The sequence below is a fragment of the Anopheles marshallii genome, chromosome 3 (assembly GCF_943734725.1).
Source record: "Anopheles marshallii chromosome 3, idAnoMarsDA_429_01, whole genome shotgun sequence".
Lineage (NCBI taxonomy): Eukaryota > Metazoa > Arthropoda > Insecta > Diptera > Culicidae > Anopheles > Anopheles marshallii.
This window is the reverse complement of record NC_071327.1, coordinates 30595395-30616264: the sequence shown is the minus strand read 5'-3', so window position 1 is coordinate 30616264 and position 20870 is coordinate 30595395. Positions and strand designations below refer to the sequence as shown.

At 45.7% G+C, this 20870-nt stretch overlaps 1 protein-coding gene across 1 annotated transcript in view; it reads right to left on the bottom strand.

Annotated features, from left to right (window-relative positions):
- LOC128715406 (probable nuclear hormone receptor HR38) overlaps window positions 1-20870 on the bottom strand; it is a 97450-nt gene continuing 76580 nt past the window's right edge. Inside the window, exons 2-5 of the mRNA XM_053810300.1 lie at window positions 9367-9623; window positions 2194-3345; window positions 959-2123; window positions 1-257 (exon numbers count right to left, since the gene is read on the bottom strand). Of these exons, the coding sequence (XP_053666275.1) occupies window positions 1-257; window positions 959-2123; window positions 2194-3345; window positions 9367-9623 (2831 nt within the window). The remainder of the gene's footprint in view (window positions 258-958; window positions 2124-2193; window positions 3346-9366; window positions 9624-20870) is intronic.

Below are 20870 nucleotides of genomic sequence, written 5' to 3'. Positions count from 1 at the left end.
TTAGAAGGGCAGGCTGGCGAGAAACATGTTCTCGATAAGGGGCGGTGCGGGTACGAGATCCTCCAGCTTGAGATAGAATATCCGCTGCAGTCCCTGGACGCTGAGCGAACGGAGCTCGGGCAGCTTACCGAGCAGCCGGCTAAAGTAGTGCGGTTTGCGTTGCGCCTCCGAGTTGTAGGTGACGTGATCCCGCAAGCTGCTGATGATCTTCATCTGCAGCTGTTCCACCTTTTTCGGCTCCCGGAGACCGTGCCGTTCTGGGTTTTTTTTTATGAAAGTGCGGTTAGAAAGAAACAAAAAGCAGACGCGTTAGTGAACGGGGTAATTCAAGTTGTCAAAATAGATGTTGTTTTGCTGAATGAGTTCGTGTGGTTTCAGGTGACCAACCAGACGAGGATAGAGCGATTTATCATAATCAAAGCAAGCGAGGGGTTCCTATCGAGGAATGGAGGTACACAGACAGTCGTGAAATCATTTATTCCACCCACAAAAAAAAAAAATCATCTCACAATGTAATCGATCGCTTGCTTGGAAACAGGTTTGTTTTTGGTTGCCCCATCGGCAACTGTTCTACCGAACGAATATTAATTATCTTGTCACGGTGGCCCCTAGAGGCGTGGTAATTAATTCCACTGCTAATAGAGTGCTAATAAGTGGGATGTTTTCATAGCCAATGCAGCTGACCGCTTAAACGTTTGACGAATATTAAACAAAGTCGAACCGACTTGGATACTGCCGAGAGTTTGTATAGTGGAAAATACTGGACGAGGAATATTCTGAACTATGTGGAACTTCAAGTACTGGTATACAAATATAGAATATACCGCATCTATTTTGGAAACACTAGGGGGAATTTCTTATCTACTTGTTGATGTCAATAGTAACAACTATTACGAGATGATCCGTACTACAAATGATGTATTCAGCACTGAGCAACATAGTGGGTCGAATAACTTACCAGTGACCAGTGTGAGCGCACACAGGCAGGCAAACGCCGAGATGTCGATCTGCATCGCGTGCAGGCTCTTGCTGAACTCGAGTATCGCGTTCAGCCAGTCGCCGAACGACCGCTGGCACTGGTGACGGTGCAGTACGACACCGTTGCAGAAGGTCATCTTGGTGTCGTCGCTCCGGGCACGGTAGGACAGCCGGAGCACGAACAGCTCCAGCGAAGCCGACTGGAACAGCAGCTCCTGATCCTCGACGCTGAGATCGTTGTAGCCGGGCAGCTTGTCGGCGAAGTGTTTGATCACGTCGACCGACGTGGTGAGCAGGTTGTAGAACTGTTGCACCTTTTCCGCCTCGGTAATGATCGGCTCATTCTGGCCCGGTTCCCGGTACTGGCTGTAGTCGAGGCTGGCGAGATCCGGTGTCGTGTCGACATGCGCCCGAACGAGTGCCGTTATCATCGACACGGGCGGACTCGGTGGGGATTCCTGTGGGGATTTCGGCTTGGACGGTAGCCGACCGCGCCGACCCTTGAGCGAATCCGTACGGACGACCTCCTTCACCATACCGACGGCGAGACACTTCTGGAAGCGACAGAACTGGCACCGGTTTCGCCGACGTTTGTCCACCGGGCAGGCTTTGTCCGCGAGGCAGACATACTTCGAACCCTTCTGGACGGTGCGCTTGAAGAAGCCTTTGCAGCCTTCGCACGTTCGCACACCGTAATGTTGGCAGGCGGCCGTATCACCACACACGGCACACAGCTGCGAGGGGCTCTGGGCGGTCGGTGTTGCTCGGGGGACGGTTGCACTGGCGGTTGGAGTCACTGCCGGCGTTGGAGCATTCCCTCCAACGATACCTCCGGCAGCTGCTGCTGCTGCGGCCGCTGCTGCCGCCGCCGCCGCTACCTCATTGTTGTTGATCGTGTTCGGGTTGTTGTTGTTCATGTAGCCGGGAGAGCTAGAAGCCGAGCTGGAGGCACTCGGCAGTGCCGCGTACTTGTTGTAGATCGCGATCCGCGGCGGTTTCGGACTTTCGCTGCTGGACGTCGACTCCGAGCGTTGTATCGGTAGGGATGACCGGCGGTGACAGGTCGTGGTGACGTGTAGCTCTGCTACCGTCGGAAACGGTGGCAATGAATAAGTGTCCTGTGCTCCAACCTGTCCTCCATAGCCCTATAAGAGAGATCATTTGGGTTAGTTCTGGTAAGATGTCACTAAAGACAGTGCATTAAGGATGACTTACCGCTGGGTGCTGCTCGTACGAAGGTGAGTAGAAGCTACCACCGGTGGCACCTCCACCACCACCTCCGGGAGGTCCCGTCGGGTTGTTGTACTGTGTGATACCTCCGCTAGCTGCTCCACCTTGACCACCACCGGTGTGTGACGTAAATTCGTAATGACTCTGATGCAATCCCGTGCCGACGATTCCAACACCACCGAGCACTCCGCCCGATCCGCCATGCGGAAGGTGATGGTGCTGATGGCCGTGACCGTACACGCTACCGTGATGCGCGTATGCCGCCGTAACGGCCTGATGATGATGCGGTGAGCCAGCCATCTTGAAGCAATCGTCGTCCATCTTCAGCCCGTAGCTGGCCAACTGATTGTACTTGATCTGGTACGTTTCCTGGAAGCTGGGCAGTAGCGAGGTGTTGCCTGCTGCTGCAGCCGCTGCTGCTGCCGCCGCTACTGCTGCCGGATCCACACCGCTCGGTCCGGCCACGGATGTGGTGGGCCGCAGCACCGGACCGGACTGGGCCGCCGTCTGCGCGTGTAGGATCGCCTGCGGCAGTCGGGCACTGCTGGCCAACACCGGATCGCTGCTGGAGCGAAGCGTCAACAGCCCGAGCTCCTCGGTGGAAGACGACTCGAACAGCAGATCGGTGTCGGGCGGTTCGGTTGTGGGGGCCCGCGTCGACGGTCCCGCACTGAACGGGCTCGGCAGTTCCTCCTTGTACGTCGACTTGAGCAATGCCGATGGGATGCTGTCACTGGAACCGCCGAACGTAGACGGATTGTCCTCGAGCCCGACGAGCGTATCGCTCGAGCTGTTGGAATGTTGCGTCTGGTCCGCTAGGTACGACTCGGTGGTGATCGATTCGGCCGGCGTATGCGGCTGGGCCGAGCTGAACAGCTCCACGAACTTGTCTAGTCCGGACGAGAGCTGATGGTGATGATGGTGATGTTGAGTATGCTGCTGCTGTTGCTCGTGAAGATGTTGCTGTTGGGAATGTCCCAGCGTCGACTGAGGATGTGGATGATGTTGCTGGTGCTGCTGCTGCTGCTGTTGCTGCTCCTGCGGCAGATGCGAATGATGATAAGTCTGCTCCTGATGATGACTTTGCGATTGTGACAGTAAATAATCAAATGAAGAAACGGAACTAAAAGATGACGCCTGCGACGGTTCCGGAAACGAGAGAAGGGCAAATGAAAAAAAGCCGAGAGAAAAAGAGTCAGTTAATTAATCAAAAATGCAACACTTTCTGCTTTCCATGCTTCCATGTTGTACCATGGAAACGATGGCGATTTTCCAAAATCAACCAAGAGGCGTGGCTTGGCCGTAGCGCAATCGCTGTTTCGCGCTAGTTGCGCTAGTTTCGCACAAGAGCAACCCTTCCCACAGGCAATGGATGTGAGCAGAAAGGGGTGGAATAGTTGACGAGGGGTGGATGGGGGAAAAAAAGGCAAAACCCCATTTCAGCGCTCGTTCCGCTGCATGGCCACACCGTGTTCAATATCTATATTTTGGGTTTATGTTTCTTGGTTGTGTTTTTTTTTACTTCCGTTCACTCTCATGAAACATTACTATGCTCGCCCCACTCGCGATGGCCACGGTCGATGACGTGCTCGCCGTAGCTTGAAGGAAAATTGCCGGTTCGACATTTTACCACCGTTTCGGCTCGATGCAGCTCGCTTTTCTTTTCGGGTGGGGAGAGGGTGCACATTTTCAGTTTTCCATTGGTCGAGTCAAAACCGGCCTCTCTTCGCTCTTCGCTGCTTCGCCTCGCTGAGCTTCACTTGTTAGCAAATATCAAAAGTCAGCCGTTGATTGGATGGTGTACGGGGTGTGAGTGAGTTCATGCTCGAGTTTCTCCGTTGCTGCCGCGCTTTACGCAAGGACGTGGACAGGATGGTTAATGAAATATTCAACCAAACCGTGCAAAACTCACTTAAAACAGCAATGAACTACCGGGATAGCGAACAACATAAGTTATTCAGCAGTTTGTTCCGCCAGGCAGCGTTCATATTTTGGTGTAGATTTCAAACGGATTTTGCTCGCACTTACCTACAACGGTTGCGTGAGCTGTGTGAATTAAGTTTGCAATTTTGCTCATCAAATCGAGCCTTAATTGAGGTTTGATATCGATGAGTAGTTCGTATACAACTAGTTTGGAACTTATAGTATCCTTCAATAGTTGGTTTATGTATGGAAGAATAATTTTGTGGAAAGTGCATTATTTCTTAAAGCGCTCGCTTTAACAAAGTATTTACAAATTTATTTATTTTTGAGTTGAACAAATCTCAGGTGGTTTACTAAGAGCTCATCATTATTAATTTTCTTATTTATTTAATTGCATGTTTAGATAAAATTGATTGCAAAACTTGTAAAACAAATGAAAATTTCCAACAATAACCCTTCCATTTCTATCAACTTCTTCCTTTTGCTGGTGTTGCAACTTCCAGAAAAGAAACAGAAAAAATCAGACCCAAATCCGTCCTCAATCCGTTACCAAAATTCGATGAGGAAAAGAAAAGTCAATCAATTGATTAATGGGGGTACGGTGATGCGTTCGATTCAATAGGGGTTTGACCCAATTACCCGTACCGGAAACTACCCTATCACTCTGCAGATCCCGCTTTGCTGGGAAAAATGTTCCCCGATAGGAGATACCGTGGCGTTGAACCGTTTTCCCATGATTTGCTGTACCGACTGATGATCGGCTTGATCGCCCACGCAATTTTTATGCTTCACGAAATGATACCATCTTGCCACTCAAAAAAAAAAAAAAACACACACACACACACACAGAAACAACCCCTTCTATATCATCCCCGTACAAGCTAACTAACGTGGAAATTGATCTTCTTCGATTAAAAATTTTGCTCTGTCATTCCAATGGGGCGGGAAGTTAGCGGGTTTAGTGGTTTGACCCAGGAAGCTCGTAAAAGCGTCACAACATCTTCGTACACAACAAAATCGATCGATCGAGCTTTCACTTTTTTTTCACCAGTGGTTCCGCGCGGTGCTATCAAATTTCCTCTCGGTACCGATTGCCTGCCAAACTGTCACTAAGCCATTTTGGAACTGCTTCAATGTCGTGCGGTTCTTATTCTGCGTTGAAAGAATGGTGAAATGGGGTTTTTTTTTTGCATAAAATGCACCGTAAAACTGGGATGGCCCTGGGGATGGGCTTTTATTTCTCACGATGCATCTTCCCTTCGGAGCGGTTGATCCCGTGCAAGATTCGCCTGTTTAATCGCCGATCGCACGGATCGCACAACGGGCCACAAATGGCGGCACACAATGCGAAAGTTTGTTGCCGATATCGCGATTGCGACGAAAATCAAAACCGTGGCGCTGCCTTGCTACATTGTACCGGTGCGGGGTCATAGAATGGTGTTGGTTTTACCCAGCACCGTGCCGATACATTTCCAGCCAATAGATATCCTCCCGGGAGAGGAAATGAAAGAACTTTTCTCCGCTTTTTCCAGTGTGGCGGCCATCCGTAACCGTTATCTGATTATATTAAATTTGAATCCGTGACAATCGCTAAACAAACTCTCCTTTGTGGGAACGGGAGTGTACGACGAGACCGGCAGACCGGCTTCACAAATACTCCACATGAGACATCGACAGTCCTGCACTGTCAGCGGGTGGCAAGATGCAATCGCAAGCACTATCCCGCTTTTTTTTTCTACCCAGTATCGGTAACGAACCGTGTGGCCGGTTAGGGTCGGTGTGGCGCATCGACATTGATCGTGTCGATACAGAAGAGCATCATCCTATCTTGTGTGGCACACGGTCGCGCCGTATGAAAGATCGGAAGGTATCGTGTGTTGCAAAATAGAAAGAAATCCAAATCGCTCCTTTTTTCTGCCTGCAATACCATTCGTTTTGTTTTGGTAGATATCGTATTCAAATTCAAATCGTAAACAGGAAGATGCTTATTTGAATTTGGTCTGTTTTGTTTGTTTGGAGTTGATGCAAACATTAGAGAAAGTGATTGTTGAGGGAATTTCGTTACATCACGAGTTTTGAAGCACATCTCGTTGGACTTGTGAAAAGATTTGTGAAAGAGAATGAACTGTTCCATAATTGCATTGAAATAAGTTTACTAAATAATATATCTTCAATAATGCTCTTCATGGTGGGACCAATTTTAAATTATTTATTACGAGCTTCCAAGGAATAAAGAGTATTTAAAATTGTGATTCAATCCGTTTGATTATTATATAATTATTTAAACGTTTTTTTTAAGAATATCGATGAACCGATAATTCAATATTCTTTAGACAAACACAAACTTATCTAAACTTTATCCTTATAAAGACGTTCTTGAGTACGATCCCTACACATGTCTACATCTGTCTTTATATGCACGTTTTATCACGTATCAAATATTGCTATTTTTTGGCCATAAATTGTAGATCCATTTCAATATTCCCCACCAGACGGTGATCAAACCGAAAGTGGCTTCTATTCCGTGGCAAAAATACAAGAAGCATACAACCCGACCCATTCACCCCGTACCGCACAGTGTCTTATGAGAAAGCGATCCGCGCGAAGATAATGGAAACGACCAGAACGACGAACCTCTCAGCAGGACGTCTTTTGCCGATTGGACGGGTTTGGATTATGTGCCATACAGTAGGGTTACGGTGGAAGCAGAAACGACCCATCTCCATTTGTGAACCGAGCATCACACAAAGTTACGAACTTTACGGTCACCAGCTGCTGCGTATCGGGGTAAACGAGTAGATTGGGTGAATCACAACCGTGGTCGTTTTTTCTTTTCGATACAGCCAGATGTTTATTGTTATAAATCTATTTTTAGGACAATTTACTTAGCATATCTATATACACACCATGCCGTATAACAGCTTCTTTCGGGGTGGAGATGAAGATTTTGATTGCCTCTCGCTATCTTGGTGCAAATCAATGCCCCGTTCACTTATAAATTGCATCAATCAATCGACACGTGGAGATGCTAACCGAGAAGTGGGATAAAAAGTGTCAAACCGCGTCCGAAAACGTGGAACAGCTTCACCAAGTTGATTGTGTTACCTTTTTTTTCTTGCTGCCCCATTCCAATTCCACCCGTGGTCATAAAACAATCCGTCAAAATTCCGTACCCCGTAACCAACCAGTCCCGGTCGAGCGATTAACGAATGGCCGCCCTGTGGGGCTGCATACAGAGAGTGTGCCCGCGACCTCAAAGACGGTGCATGTCGAGCGTAACAAAAGGGCAGCGCAGAGTTATCAGTCCCGGGTGTCGTTTGGCGCACATGCGAACGGGTGGACGAGGTGGGAAAAAACATGCACCGAGTGCACACATTGCATACCACGTGCAACAACAATGACAGGAGCACACACAACAGACAAGGGCGAAGGGATCTCAAGCTTGAATCACGACATATATATATAAAAAAACGAGCGGTAAACGGGGACTTCCTTACTGCTCGAGGAGAAAGCTGTCGAATTCGTGATTTATTGAACGGTTTCGGGTTAGCCCGATTGTCCCCTTCGGAGCGTACACCGGTGCCAGCGCGCACAGCGTGGGTCAAACCGTATGACGTCTTGCGTTGCGATGCACTTTGCTCCGGCGCAGGGTGCCAAAACCGACTCCTGCGCACACTTGACGTATCCTTTTGTTCGGATCGTTCGTCATAATCATCATCATTATCGCGATCATTACGAACGCAGCGCACAGGCACACACCTATATCGACAATTTGCAATCTGAAGATCGCACCGTCGGGTTCTCTCCGATTCGTAGGAGCTGGCAAACCGTCGTCAGGTGGCAACCATTCGAATGGTGGTTCCAGCCCCGGCGACTGGTCGGCTTCTTCAATGCCAACCCAGCTGGGTTGGCTCATTTTCTGGGTGAAAAGTAGAAAATTTCGAATCGTATTTCATTCAACCCAAGTCCGTCTGCAGCCCGGGCCCTTGCAATTCAGCAGCAACCACACATCACCGGGCGGATCGGCTGACAGATTATGACGATGGCAGGATAACCGATCACCAGCGCGTACCGGGTGCAAACGGTTGACAGTTTGAGCTGGTGCGAGTTTTGTAAATACAACAGGAAGAAAAAAAAATCCCAAGATGAGTTTTTGACTTCCTCTTATCGTACGATCACAAAGAGAAAAAAAGGCATCGCTGGCGTCCACCCTTTTACCCATTCGCGACAGCGACAATCTGTCGATACATCGCGATAGGACCGTTTATTAAGTGTTTCGATAGTGCTCGTGGTTGTTACTGCTGTTGCTGCGTTTCTTTCCTGAACTGTCGCCGGAAGGTAGATCTTTCCCGGGCTCTACACGCCGGAGACACGCCGGAGTGAAAGACGTGTTATCAGAAAATCTTCGCCGCGATCGATGGAAACAGTGTGTGTTTTTTTTTGTTGCTTTCAATTTGAAGTTATCTACTTTCGTCTTTCTATTGAAAGGGTGGCTTTTGATCGTGAAATATTGATGTTTTTATCTTCTGTAGCGTTTATTCGGGATGGAGCTTTTGAACACTTTACGAGCGTTGATGCGCAGTGGAAACGAGGACGAGCGTCGTTTATCAAGAAATATGGCAAAAATGCAGCTTTTTTTAATGAAATCAACTCGTTAAAGGAGAAAAAAAATATTATAAATTGTTCGATGTCGCTATAATGACATGATTGAAGTCTGGGCATAGCAATGCATCTTACAACAGTGAAGGTTATTCCTTTCGACTATATTTCACTGGGTCAAATAGCGGGTTTTAAAGCCCCTTAAGGTATGCTATTTTTCCATTTTCATTATTTAATTTAGGAGCAGAGTTTGACTTAAAAAAGAATCATTTTTTAATGAATTGTAGAGTCGATTCATCAGAGTTCTGATAATTTAAAAATTATATTGCAGACTTAAAGGCGGGGGCACTCCAGACATCCTGCAGTAGTGAATCGTTGATGGAAATAGTGTGAAACAATTCTGCCAACATAGAAGTTATTGGAAACGGTAAATTGCTCTTTTTAGCAATTCCATATTGCAAAATAACCGAAACAAGAGTACCAATCATTCACAAAGTCTTCTGGTTCCTGAAGTGTGTAATGTGGCCTTTCCTTGGTTGAATAATTTAATAATTTCATGTGTACCCTTAATTCCAAATAACATCTTAACGATTATTGCACTCAGATTACCAACAAAACAGTCACACGATCACTCACCTGTGGCTGCAGCAGTAACATGCTTGTCGCTGAGCTGCTGCTACTGTCCGCGGCTTCTGCTGCTGCTGTTGCTGCTGCTACTTTGCGCAGGTTGTCGTTCGAATGGTCACTGGCACCGGAAGCTGTACCGGAACCGCTGCGACCTGGCGTCAGGGAACTGCGTTCGGTCGTCAGACTCGCGGGTTGCGACACTGACGATGGATCTGCGGATGGGACCGGTGGTGAGGTTGCCACTCGCGATAGCAAATGGGGAGCACCTGGAGGTGAGAAAGAAAGATTGGAAGGTTTAGTGACGAGAGATACTGACTTTTACATACGCCTAATGATGTAGTCGTGTAGGAGGTGTTCTAGACCCCGTACGGACCCGACATCACGTCAACTAACCGTAAGTGCTAAGCATCATAATCATCCTACGGCAAGCACTATTCACTCGCACTTCTCTGTGTGTATGTCTTGAGCCTTTACCACTCACGCACCCATAATTAAAATGAAATCTGTCTGATGGAGGTGAAATATATCACCCGTGCGCTATGGGACTCGCGGTATGCATTTAACCAAAAGTCCATCAAAAGCTTATCTGCGGCTTGTCTCTGTTGCTGTTCCTCTGTCTATCCGGGGGTTTCTTTTCTCTCGTTTCCAACGACGACTATTCAATCGTTCGTTCAACTAGCGCTCACTCAACACCTTTTTGAAGTTGCTGCGCTTGCTTGGACGGCGATTATGGCGATTGTCAAATTTTAGAGAGCTTCAGCCAAAAGCTTATCGCAAATCTCCATATTGGCGAAGATGACGAGAAATTGAGCCTACGCGCGTGGTGCGACAAATCAACCACCGCCAAACGGGTAAAACAAACGAAGAATAGCAATCGTCACATTTTCACGATCAATCTCGACACCATTGCCGGGCCGGTTGATGTGGTTTAGTAGGTTTTTAATAGTGGGCCCCGTGTGGATGTAGGCTTTTTATTTCGAAATCACTTTAACTCGTTTTTCGGTGGACTCACCGAACCAGCTGGATCGAGAGGATGAACTCACGGGTTAACAGATGCTTGTATAGACATGGCCAGATGTCCGATCATTTTTGTGAATGATTCAATTTCTGATACTCGTAAACGTCTTTTTGGAGTAAAATGGTTAGTTGTAGCTTGACGCTCAGTTGCTCATCCGCTTGTTTTTATTTTTCAGCCCTCGTTTTGATGCCTTCACTTGGACTTGCTTATTTAAGACTAATCCATCTTGCCTTTAGCTTCTCGCTGACAGGGTGACACTGTTTAACACACCGAACGAAATACGCTTGCGCTCGAGAAGAGTTTAATACGCTCTAAACGCTTCATAAATGCTGCATTAAAAAGGGGCGTGTTAGAAAACACGTCCCGGAACCGAGAACACTCAAATAAAACGCCATTGCAAACCCCCCAAATGCACTTTCCATTTCTCCATCTAGATAAACAAACCAGCTAGACTAGCTGATCGGAACGGTTCTATTCGGTGCGAAAGGAACAAAACGAACCCGGTCCCAAAGGACCATAAAAGTCGGTGATATTTAGCGAGTTGATTATCGAACAGCGGGACCACACCGCCTGTTGGTCGGGATGGATGGTAAACAGGCAACCAGGCGAAGGGTCACGGTTTGTCGCGATGCAAATGAGCATAGCGCAGTGCAGGACGGCCGCCAGTCGATAACAGAAGGTGTGAAAAATGGTGAAATTAAGCGTCGCCAATGTGAGTCCATTCGTCGCAGAAGTTCGCATTGTCTGGCTTATCTTACCGATCGGTATGAAAATTTAATGATGTGCTTTGGTGTTTTGATTTATGGCGGCAGGTTTTCGGGTTTTTTGTTTGTTTGTGTTGGTAACGGTGATATGATTCAATTATCGTTGAACGTAAGTGGCGCGACGATTCGGAACAGATGGGATGTGCTGCTGTGTTGGCGTTGCTATTTTAGAATATTTGAATCGTTTGAATTGATATAAATTATTCTCGTTGTTTTATATGTGATTCATTATTTTAGTTTGGTTGTTTGTGTGTTATTTCGTTTTATTACCTTCAATGTTCAATAAGTTGTTACATTACAATACGGTTCAAATAGTTATAGTTCCATGTATTATCAGCTATTTATCATTTTTGTTAGTTTACTTTATTCTTTCATTATTGATTTTATGGTTCTCTTTTATCAATTATGCTCTCTCTCAGTAACTGTGTTGCAATGTGGCATTTTTCCTGTTTATGTCAAGTTTAAATCTTTCATACGTTTTATCAATGCTTTTTGAAAGAAATGATCAACATATCTTTCGATGACACATTACTGTCTAATGATTTGGGGTTGGAGATTTTTTTTCTCTCCACTCCTTCCACCCCTTCTTTCCTCGATAACACATTTGATAATGTACGCAATGCGATGTAATGCGTTAACTCTTTAGCCTAAGGCCCTACTCGAAACACGACACGCGCAACATGTTTGAAGATATCTAAAAAAAAAAACGATTCCATTCCATGGGAAAAATCGTTGATCATTTTCACCTCACCCAAACTCCATTTGGTACCCGCCCCATTCGGCCACCATACGAACGAGTGGAACCGAGTGTGTGGAGGGTCGTGGCCAATGTTTTTGTGTGTGTGTGTGCTGCATATGTGTTTGCAGCATGCTGGCACCCGCTGAGGAGTCGCATTTGATGCACACGAGAGACGCAACGACACGACACCCAACACCGGCACCGTCACAGTCACCGGGGGGAAAAACCGAATCGAAACCGTTCCTATCACACCGCGCCGGTATGATAAAGCGGAAGGTATGAATGGAGGTGGAGGGGTTTGATGTTGGTATGATGAAATCTTAATTCGATTCGAATGGGTTTAAGCCCTCGCTACGAGCGGGCGAAAACCATCAGGTAATTGCGTGACCGTGACTGATCAGGGTAAATTCGGTTGTCTCCTCAGGGTTCCCTTTCGTTTTTCCCGCGACCTGGCAGCGGAACCATTGGGCGAGTTTGTGGCTGGTATCATTCGATGCGGTATTGGAATTGATGGTATCCCAAGCGCGATCGTCGTATGTCAGCAGGATGAGCAGTGCGTGTGCGTTGAAAGGAAGAATGTCCGCTTTGTTTTATGCAAAATATGCACTCACCGGGGATTTTAACGGACGTTTGATTGATGTGTAATTAACTGCTTGTTTCATTTGGGAAACGCAATCAATTAAAACAATGCAGCTTATGGATTTAATATGCTGTTTGACTGGTTAGCCTATATCTGTCAGTTAAGTATTTTGCAGGAGCTCCCAGAGAAATGCCATAAATTATCTGTTATCCCCACAAAATAAAGATCTCCCTTCAAACTGTTCAAACAATTCGGTGCATTGCGTAGAAAATGCAATCGGTACATTAGGCACAAACCCTAAAAGCGGCTTGCAAGGAATGCAGCAACCGATTTAAACATTCTGCTAGCGGTGCTCGTTACTGATCCTCAATGAAAAACGCCGCCCAAGACAAGACAAACCCTTCTCGTGAAATCTTCCAGCATAACGGTTCTCGTGTTCCCAGCGGAACTAATTCATCCTTTTCCTCTCTCTCCGGTTGGCTTTCCTTTTCGTACCAAACCGCAAAGGTGGGTGCATTTGTTTTATGATAATTTTAATCAACTCTAATAAAAAAAAACCAAACCCCTTCCTTGCGAGCCTAACCGATCGCGCGGCGGATCCTTTCTACCGCCATCAAAGTGCATCATGCTCCCTCCCTCCCTTGCGACTAACCACCACCCTCCGTGGCCGCATAATCAATCAAGCGGGTGGTAGTTCTTCGCGAATTCTTGATGCAAAAGGTGCTCTCTGTGCTGGGTTTTTTTCTGATTCTCTCTTTCATCTTTTATAGCTTCGTTCACCGTTTTCACGCGCTGTCGGCTAAAAGGGAACCGAATCATCAATCAAGATTTCAATTAACGCGACCAGTGTATAAGAACCGTTGTTTCGGTACGGGGTGCATACGTGCCGCCAACCATACGATACATACACATGCACTTATGAGAGGTCAGGGAAGTTCCGGAAACGGGGATTCTGATTTTTTTCTTCTTTCGCACACATTTGGGCCATTAAAACATGGCCAATGCTACCGTGGCGTGTTCGAAGCACTTTAAGATTCGCTCTAACCGTGAGCAGGATCGTTGGATGTAGCGCTCGGTGCCGTTTGCTGTTTGCCGAGATTTGACGACGGTTTCTTGTCAATGTTTGTCGTTGATTGATTCTTTACAAACAAAGTAACATGCGCGCTTGGGCCAAGATGCATTTTGGAAGGGTGGTTGCCATGGGGATGTTAAAAGGAAGAAAAGCTTTTAAATCATAGCGGGAGGGCGTGATTAATTTCCTCTCGTTTAATTTATTTATGTAGGATTAATACTAATTTCCTTTATGTTTTCATTAAATTATTTGGTCTCTTAATAAAATTGATTTAAAAAGTTTAATCAACGGTTAGAGTTTTATCAACGGACAAATTTTATAAATAACAAAATATGGTTTTGTCAAAATATTGCATACATTCAGGCACTAATTCACATATTCCCTTGCGGTGGAGGCAAATGGATATGTCCTTAAAAGAATGAAGAGCCGTCGAATCAGCAATCCACTGGTATTTTGCATCCAAATCTCTCATTTCTCCGCCTCCACCTTCGCGACCATATCAGATCATAAGAAGCATACATCGGTCAACACAAATCAGATCGGTTTCTCTATCTTGCTACTAAAATAAAGCCAACATCAACCAGATCGCAAGACTCTTTGCACCCGTGCGGGGTACAGAGCTCGATTTGGGTGCTATAATTATTTAATTTCCTGCTCATTTGAACCACGCTTGAGAGGCGTTACGATTGCCATTTTTTATTTACTCTACACCGCCACCGATCACCGCAAGATCGTGCGTCCGAAGAGGAGAAAATTTATAATAATATCTTTCTTAATCTTAAGTGCGGCCCTGTTCGTTTACCATAAATTAGCGCCTCGGTGCTTAAAGGGTGGTAGTGGGTCTTCCTTTCGGTATGAACCTTTAGGAATGGAAGGGTAGAAGATAAACTTTGGCTCTAAGCTGTAAAAGTGTGCTTTTTCCAGCCGTTGCGAGGAGGAATAGCATGGGAATGCGATGGATCTGTGCCAAAACGGACGTGCGGGTGTTACGGCATCATAATCGATAGTGGTTGTGTGTGGTTGAAAATTAAGCTTAATTTAAATCGTAAAATAAAACATCGGTGTAATTACCGTTGGTGTACAGTTCCAACGTTCGCGGGGCTACGATTTCCTTTTCGTTTTTTTTATGTTTCATCATCGGTATTGTCTTTCCTTTCATGCGAACAATGCGTTTCGGCGGGATTGGAGCGTGCTTGCGTGAGAACACACTTAAACGAAGTTACACAAATGTAGAAAAGGTAAATAGTGCCTTAAACGAATCGAAAGAAATTGACAATCTTTCACCAGGGAATTACCGCTCTGCGTTGCGGGCGGAAAGCGTGCACATATGCAGCAGTGTAAGCAGGAAACACATTTTCACATCATTATTGGAATTTAATTGATGCGAAAAAGGCTAGTCTAATGCGGGAGCAGTTACATCACGGGATCGCATCCAAATGCGGAACCTGTCAGCATAAGTAAGCGATTTAAAACCAGCAGAAAATAGGTGAATCGATGGGGTAGAAATATTGACCCTCGCCGAAAACCTGCCAGATTTTGGCGAAAGTTTGAAAATTTAATATTTGCTCTCTATTGTATAATTTTTGCATCGATGCACGATTGACCGGTTGGGGGTAACCCGGGCTTAGGTAGGTCGGACGCCGCGGTTTCGGGACAGATAAAATGGACACGATGCAATCAAAGTCGCTGTTTCTTTGGGGAAACATATTTTTTTTCACAATGCACACAATGTGTGTCAAGAGGAAATAAAGAAATGAATAAGAAAACCCGCACTCACAAAATCAGATGCATCCAGCGAACCCATCTCCAAAAATAAACCCATGGCCACCGTAATGTTTGCTTCGCACACTCCAAAGTAAAAGAAAAAAAATCATATCATTACATAAGCGAGTGCCGTTCGCGCGGGGGAACCCAAAACGTCTTTGGAAGAACTACGAATGAGAGACGAAACCAAACCAAACAAAAAAATAAACAAAAACAACAGAAAGACAGTGAGCATCGAAAATAAAACAAACCCCTTGGTGAGGTCTACCTCGCGGACTCATCCGTGGTGATCGTTTTTCGGGGTGGTTATTTTCTTCCTCCCTTTTGCTTGCTTGCTGACCCCGCAAGTTTATCGCGTCCCATCTGCATCGAAAACCATCGTCACTTTCGCTTTCCGATCGCGCGACCCGTTTTCCCTGGCTGTGCCCTCCACAGCGTGCGCATACATATTTTGCAGCTTCATCGGTTAAAAATACAACAACAAAAAATGCATAAAATGAAAGATTTGACGGTAAACAAAAGCATAAATACAAATGTAAAAAAAAACTGTTCAACATACAAAAAAAAAACCGTTTCCTTCATTAAAAGTTGACGATTTTTCATGAGGAACATCTTCAAGCTTCAGGCTCCTCAACTCCCAGCTCGCAAGTCTCCAGGGAACTGGCTCTGACTGAGAAGTGGAATACGCACGGACACAAACGGAACGAATCGCATTGTAGCTTATCGCAATTTTCTCATCAAGCAACCACAGTGGGTCGGGAAGGTACCCGTGGGGAGAAAGGACCCACGCGGCGAGCCCGAAACTGAAGACGATCTTTACGATTGCGTAGAGAGTCATCTTACTTTTCTTCGGACACTGATTACAGTAAGGGGTGTTGTTTTTGTTTCCTTTTTGGAGGTATGGATGAAATCTGTGTGGAATGTGTTGAATGCGTATCATTAGCAAACGAGTAACCGGTTGAGGGAGAGGCCACAAAAAAAGCATAACCGGCACAGTAAGACAAATGAGTGATTAGAGCTTGTCTTTATCCCTGTTTTTGTGGTGCTATCCGTGCATCACACAGCAGTGGAAGAGGATAGCGAGAGATGGGTGTTTTTTTCTACAACAAGAAACAAAAAAAAGTTATGGTTTAATTCACCCACTCCCAAGCTCCCATCTGCGGAGTTGGCGTGAGCTACTTGAAAAAACATGACACACCGCTCACAGGGCCCAGGGCACGGTGAAGGTAGTTGATCGTGTGCTAATGAAGCAAGAAGTTGGAAAATCGGTAATGTTTTCAATTATCTGCTTTCATCTAAAATTCCCGTTCCCATTCGAAGTGGGTGGCCATTTTTCCTCCCTTTTTTGTCGTTGGTTACGGAGATTGCGAGGGAAATAAGAAGTTTCTCGACTCGAATGAAGATTGAAGGGCGCGGAATGAGCAGGAATAAGAATCGATTAAAAACAACCGACAAACAAGACACGGGGTTTCATTCGACCGCGCGATAAGCGCCGGCGCCAATCATCCATTTTGTACCATTAATTACAATCCTCCAGAGGGAAACTGGGGAAACTTGATCTGCAATTCCTTGGTAGCGAACGAGAGACTTGGGCGATCGCGTTAGAAGGGAAATGTTTTATTGAGATTAACTGCTCAGCTGTTCCGTGTTAAATGGATGGCAGGATGTAGAAGATGTGGAAGAGAAGAAATAGAAATTGACAGTTCGCGTAAATCTATCCTCCAGCTATACCGATTCCTCTTAAGACCCCGATACGCGATAGAAGATATCGCCGACATCTGGGACATGCCTTCCGTGCTTGTTCGGTACAGCGTCATGTTCTTCCATTGTCGATGATGATTGGAAGTCATGTTTTTGATGGCGAAAGCGGAAAGGATCATCGATAACCGAAGGGTATGTCACTGTGTGGCGGAACAACCAACCATCGGTTCCTTCTTCCCGACACTAATGGACGGCCTGAAGATCTTCAGGGATCAACCACCAAGCGAGGTAATCGATCGGGTTTTGTCGCAGTTGATGCTTTTAGAAACCTTGAAAGTCATCACTCAACAGTGTAGCTTTGCTTTGCTTTGGCAAACAATGGAGCGGAGAAGTAGGACAGATGTAGGATACACGCGAGTGTACGAAACAGTGTTGCTAGCGCGAAGCGTGTCCTCGGCTTAACCCGTTCATGGTCAAAGTCTCGGATCGAATCGAAACCCACTCGCCGAAGAGTGTCGATTGTAAACAGATAAACTAACATCGCATCAAGAAGCGCCCGTCCACGGTGGTGCAATCTCATCGTCAAACAAATGTAAGATCTTAATTCGGCACTTTACACTCCACCTCCTTGGGCTTACCGGCGCATCCTGTCTCTCATTCACTCTCTCTACATTTGGATACTACTGGATCGATCGAGGGAGTGTAGGGTCGCTAAGTGATACTACAAACGCTCATACATTTCCCCCCGTTCGACAATGTGCCGGTAGCACTTGGAAGCACTTTTCGCCCATCTTCAGGTACGACGAGACGAGAGTTGGGAAGGAGCGAGATTTGTAACAGCTCAATTGTGTGCCCTCCTGTATTTCTTTAAGGGTCTCTTACCAACGCAGAATGCAAAATTTGCTTTAGCAAAAATCCCCCCGTCCACGAGCATACATTCATACATACATGCCCGGACGGGCAGAAGGCATGAGGCTTAAAAATAAAATCCTATCTTTTCTGCGAAGATTCGGCATGGAATGCAAAATTCGCTTGAAAGAAGTAATAAAGTAAACGCCCGAGGGAGCCCTTTCTCGTGTGAGCAAATACGGGAGGGTGGATGCGATGAACGGAATCTCACAGTTTGGTACGAAATCGAAGAAAGAAACTTACCGTCGGCGAAAACACTTAACAATACAAATTGAACTGTCAACAGTTGCTGGTCAAAAGGTGCGAAGCGGCGTGAAGATCCAAAACGCACAGAAGAAGACGAAGAAAACACACACAAAAAAACAGCGAAGGTCGTTTGATATGCGCTCCGAGTCGGAGCCGTGCTTTTAAGATTGTTCGATTGTTGAATTCTTCTGTTGGATATGCTTCGTTTTGCGCATTTGCTCGCAAGCGCGAATGGCTGCTTGCTGGAGATTTTTGTTTGCGCGTTTCGTTAGTTATCAAGTAGCGCATATTCAAGCATTATCGTCAGTGGATGAGCTTTGCGTACGTGTGTGACACGAGTTTTGGAAAGGCTCCCGTCATGATTGTCTCTTATTATGCTTTGTGAGAAGCGATCATCACTTGCCCAGGGGGACACTTTGTTTGTGGTTTTAGGTGTCTCACTGTACAGATTTTGTTTTTTTGCAGCTCGAGAGCATGCAAAATGTGCTTGACCTTAGCCAGTGATCCACATAGGTTTGTTGGCACAATGTGGCTTCAAACACAAATGTTTAAACATGTGATGAGCTGGTTCTTTTCTTGACAAAAATAACATTTACATTTGGTTTCTGTTCGGCGCAATGCTATTTAATAATGAAATTACATTTTCAAAAGGTGTAAAGTAATATTTTTCCTATTGGAAATCATGATTTAATTTTGATGAAACAAAAAGTGTTTTCAAATACTACGAACTATCGCGGTACTGGAAAAATATTTCATGGTTATACTTTTCATAAAAAGTAACTAAAAAATTTCTCTACTCAAATCTTCAAATTTTTGTCCGATATAAATTATTTTATTTTATTTATGTCTGATATTAATTATTTTGATATTAATTTTTTCAAATTATTTTATCCCAGATTAAGTATCCCAGCTTTATTACCATTCGCCTATACTTAAGTGCTCAATCCGGTCGACTGAGGATGAGGCGACATCCACAACGTTTATACGCTTTACTTGAGAACCTCAAAGACGTAACCTGAGTTCCTATCAAAGATGTAACTTGAGAATAGGACTTGATCATGAGGAAAGATTTCGGCTAATTGACGCTTATGCCAACATTACGCCCAACGCTTTTCGGGGCCGGATCGTCGGCTTTCCGTCCCAGAATTTGATGACACGTTCGCAAAACGTGACACCTCAGTGCGAGAAGTTAAGAAAAATTAAAACCCACAACAAATCGTTTCTTCGTCCGATCGTTTCCATCGCATCTTCCCTGCCCAGCCACATCAGTTACCCGCGCCGCACTTGCACACATATGTTTTCCTGCCCATTTTCGGCACCGCAGCCTCTGACATCGTTTGTGGGCCAATACTTTCACCCGGTTTTTCGCCGGTTTTGCCGTACACTTTGGGCGCGCGTGTTTGCGTTGGCTCTGTGAGGCTTCTTCACTTCTTCAACCGTGAGCCACTTCACGTGCCGAGCTTCGGGACGTACCGCACCCCGCAAAACAAAAACTTCAAACAAGCGCCTGAAGTGATGTGATCCTCACCGGTGACTTCAACGATCGAACCGGAGGGGAAGGTAGCACAATGATGAACCGAGGGCGCTTCCAGGGCGCATTTTCCCTATCTTCCAAATTGCGGTGCGTACTTACAGAGAACGATTTTATTGCTCATCGTCCGAAAAAGCGAGAAAGAGCCAGGACAAAAAAGTCTCATTAACGGGGTTTGAAGATGGTACACGAAACAAAAGCTATGAGTAGTACGGATGATACACGGTCGAACGACACAGGCATTTTATGTGGGTTTGTTTTGGGCTATCCGGCGGAGTTTTGGACCATAGTTTGCAAACGTGAATGTGGAATGTGAATAATGAGCTACATTCTAAAACAATATAAAAATTTAAGCAATATTTCATGCATCCTACTTGTCGAGAAATAGATTTTGGGAAGAACATATTGGTAACCTCATCTCACTAAAATGAGGCACCGTTCCATCGCAAAAGCGTTGCGAGGTTGAAAGTGAATTCCCTTTCGGTAATTTTGGCGATGTTATTGCGAATGTTATGGCAGCTTATTTTGAGCACCGTATGTTTTATGACCCACCGGTATACGATCGGTTTTTATCGTCACATTTATTTCATTTGCACCGCGCAGAAGTTCGACTCGGGACAGATTTTTAAGCGTTTCGGACGGTTGTGCATCTTTCATCGCGAAACCGGCAAAAAAGCAGTGATGCGCCGCACTTTTGTGAGGTTAATTATGTAAGATGAAACGTACGGCGCCGGCTATAATAAAGCCGGTGTACAGGTGTGATTGTCGCAAATTCGCTTCGTTCATTTCGCATAAGACGAGCAATGGTGGTGAGCTTGCGAGAAAAGAAAAGGGAAACAAGAAGGTGCATTTTTATGATCCTCTCTGTCGATGTTGAAGCAAGCGTGGTCAAAAATAAATTCCTCAGCGCCGTGGCCCACTTTTCGAAGAGTAGCAGTGCAAATCAAAATACTCCAAACCGGGCTTTACAATCGCATCGTAATACGCTTAACGCTTCACGGTCACCCGAATTGGGCAATGAATGCCAAACTTGAACTTGCTTGCAAGTTAAATTATACAATGTTGACTCTCTAATGTGTCTTCTCAAATAATCACGCCACAGCAAGGGTTAGTTGCAGAATAATTTCTCGATCTCCGGCTAGGTCAGGCCCTACTGGCTGGAGGTCAGCCTAAACTGCATTTTTGATGA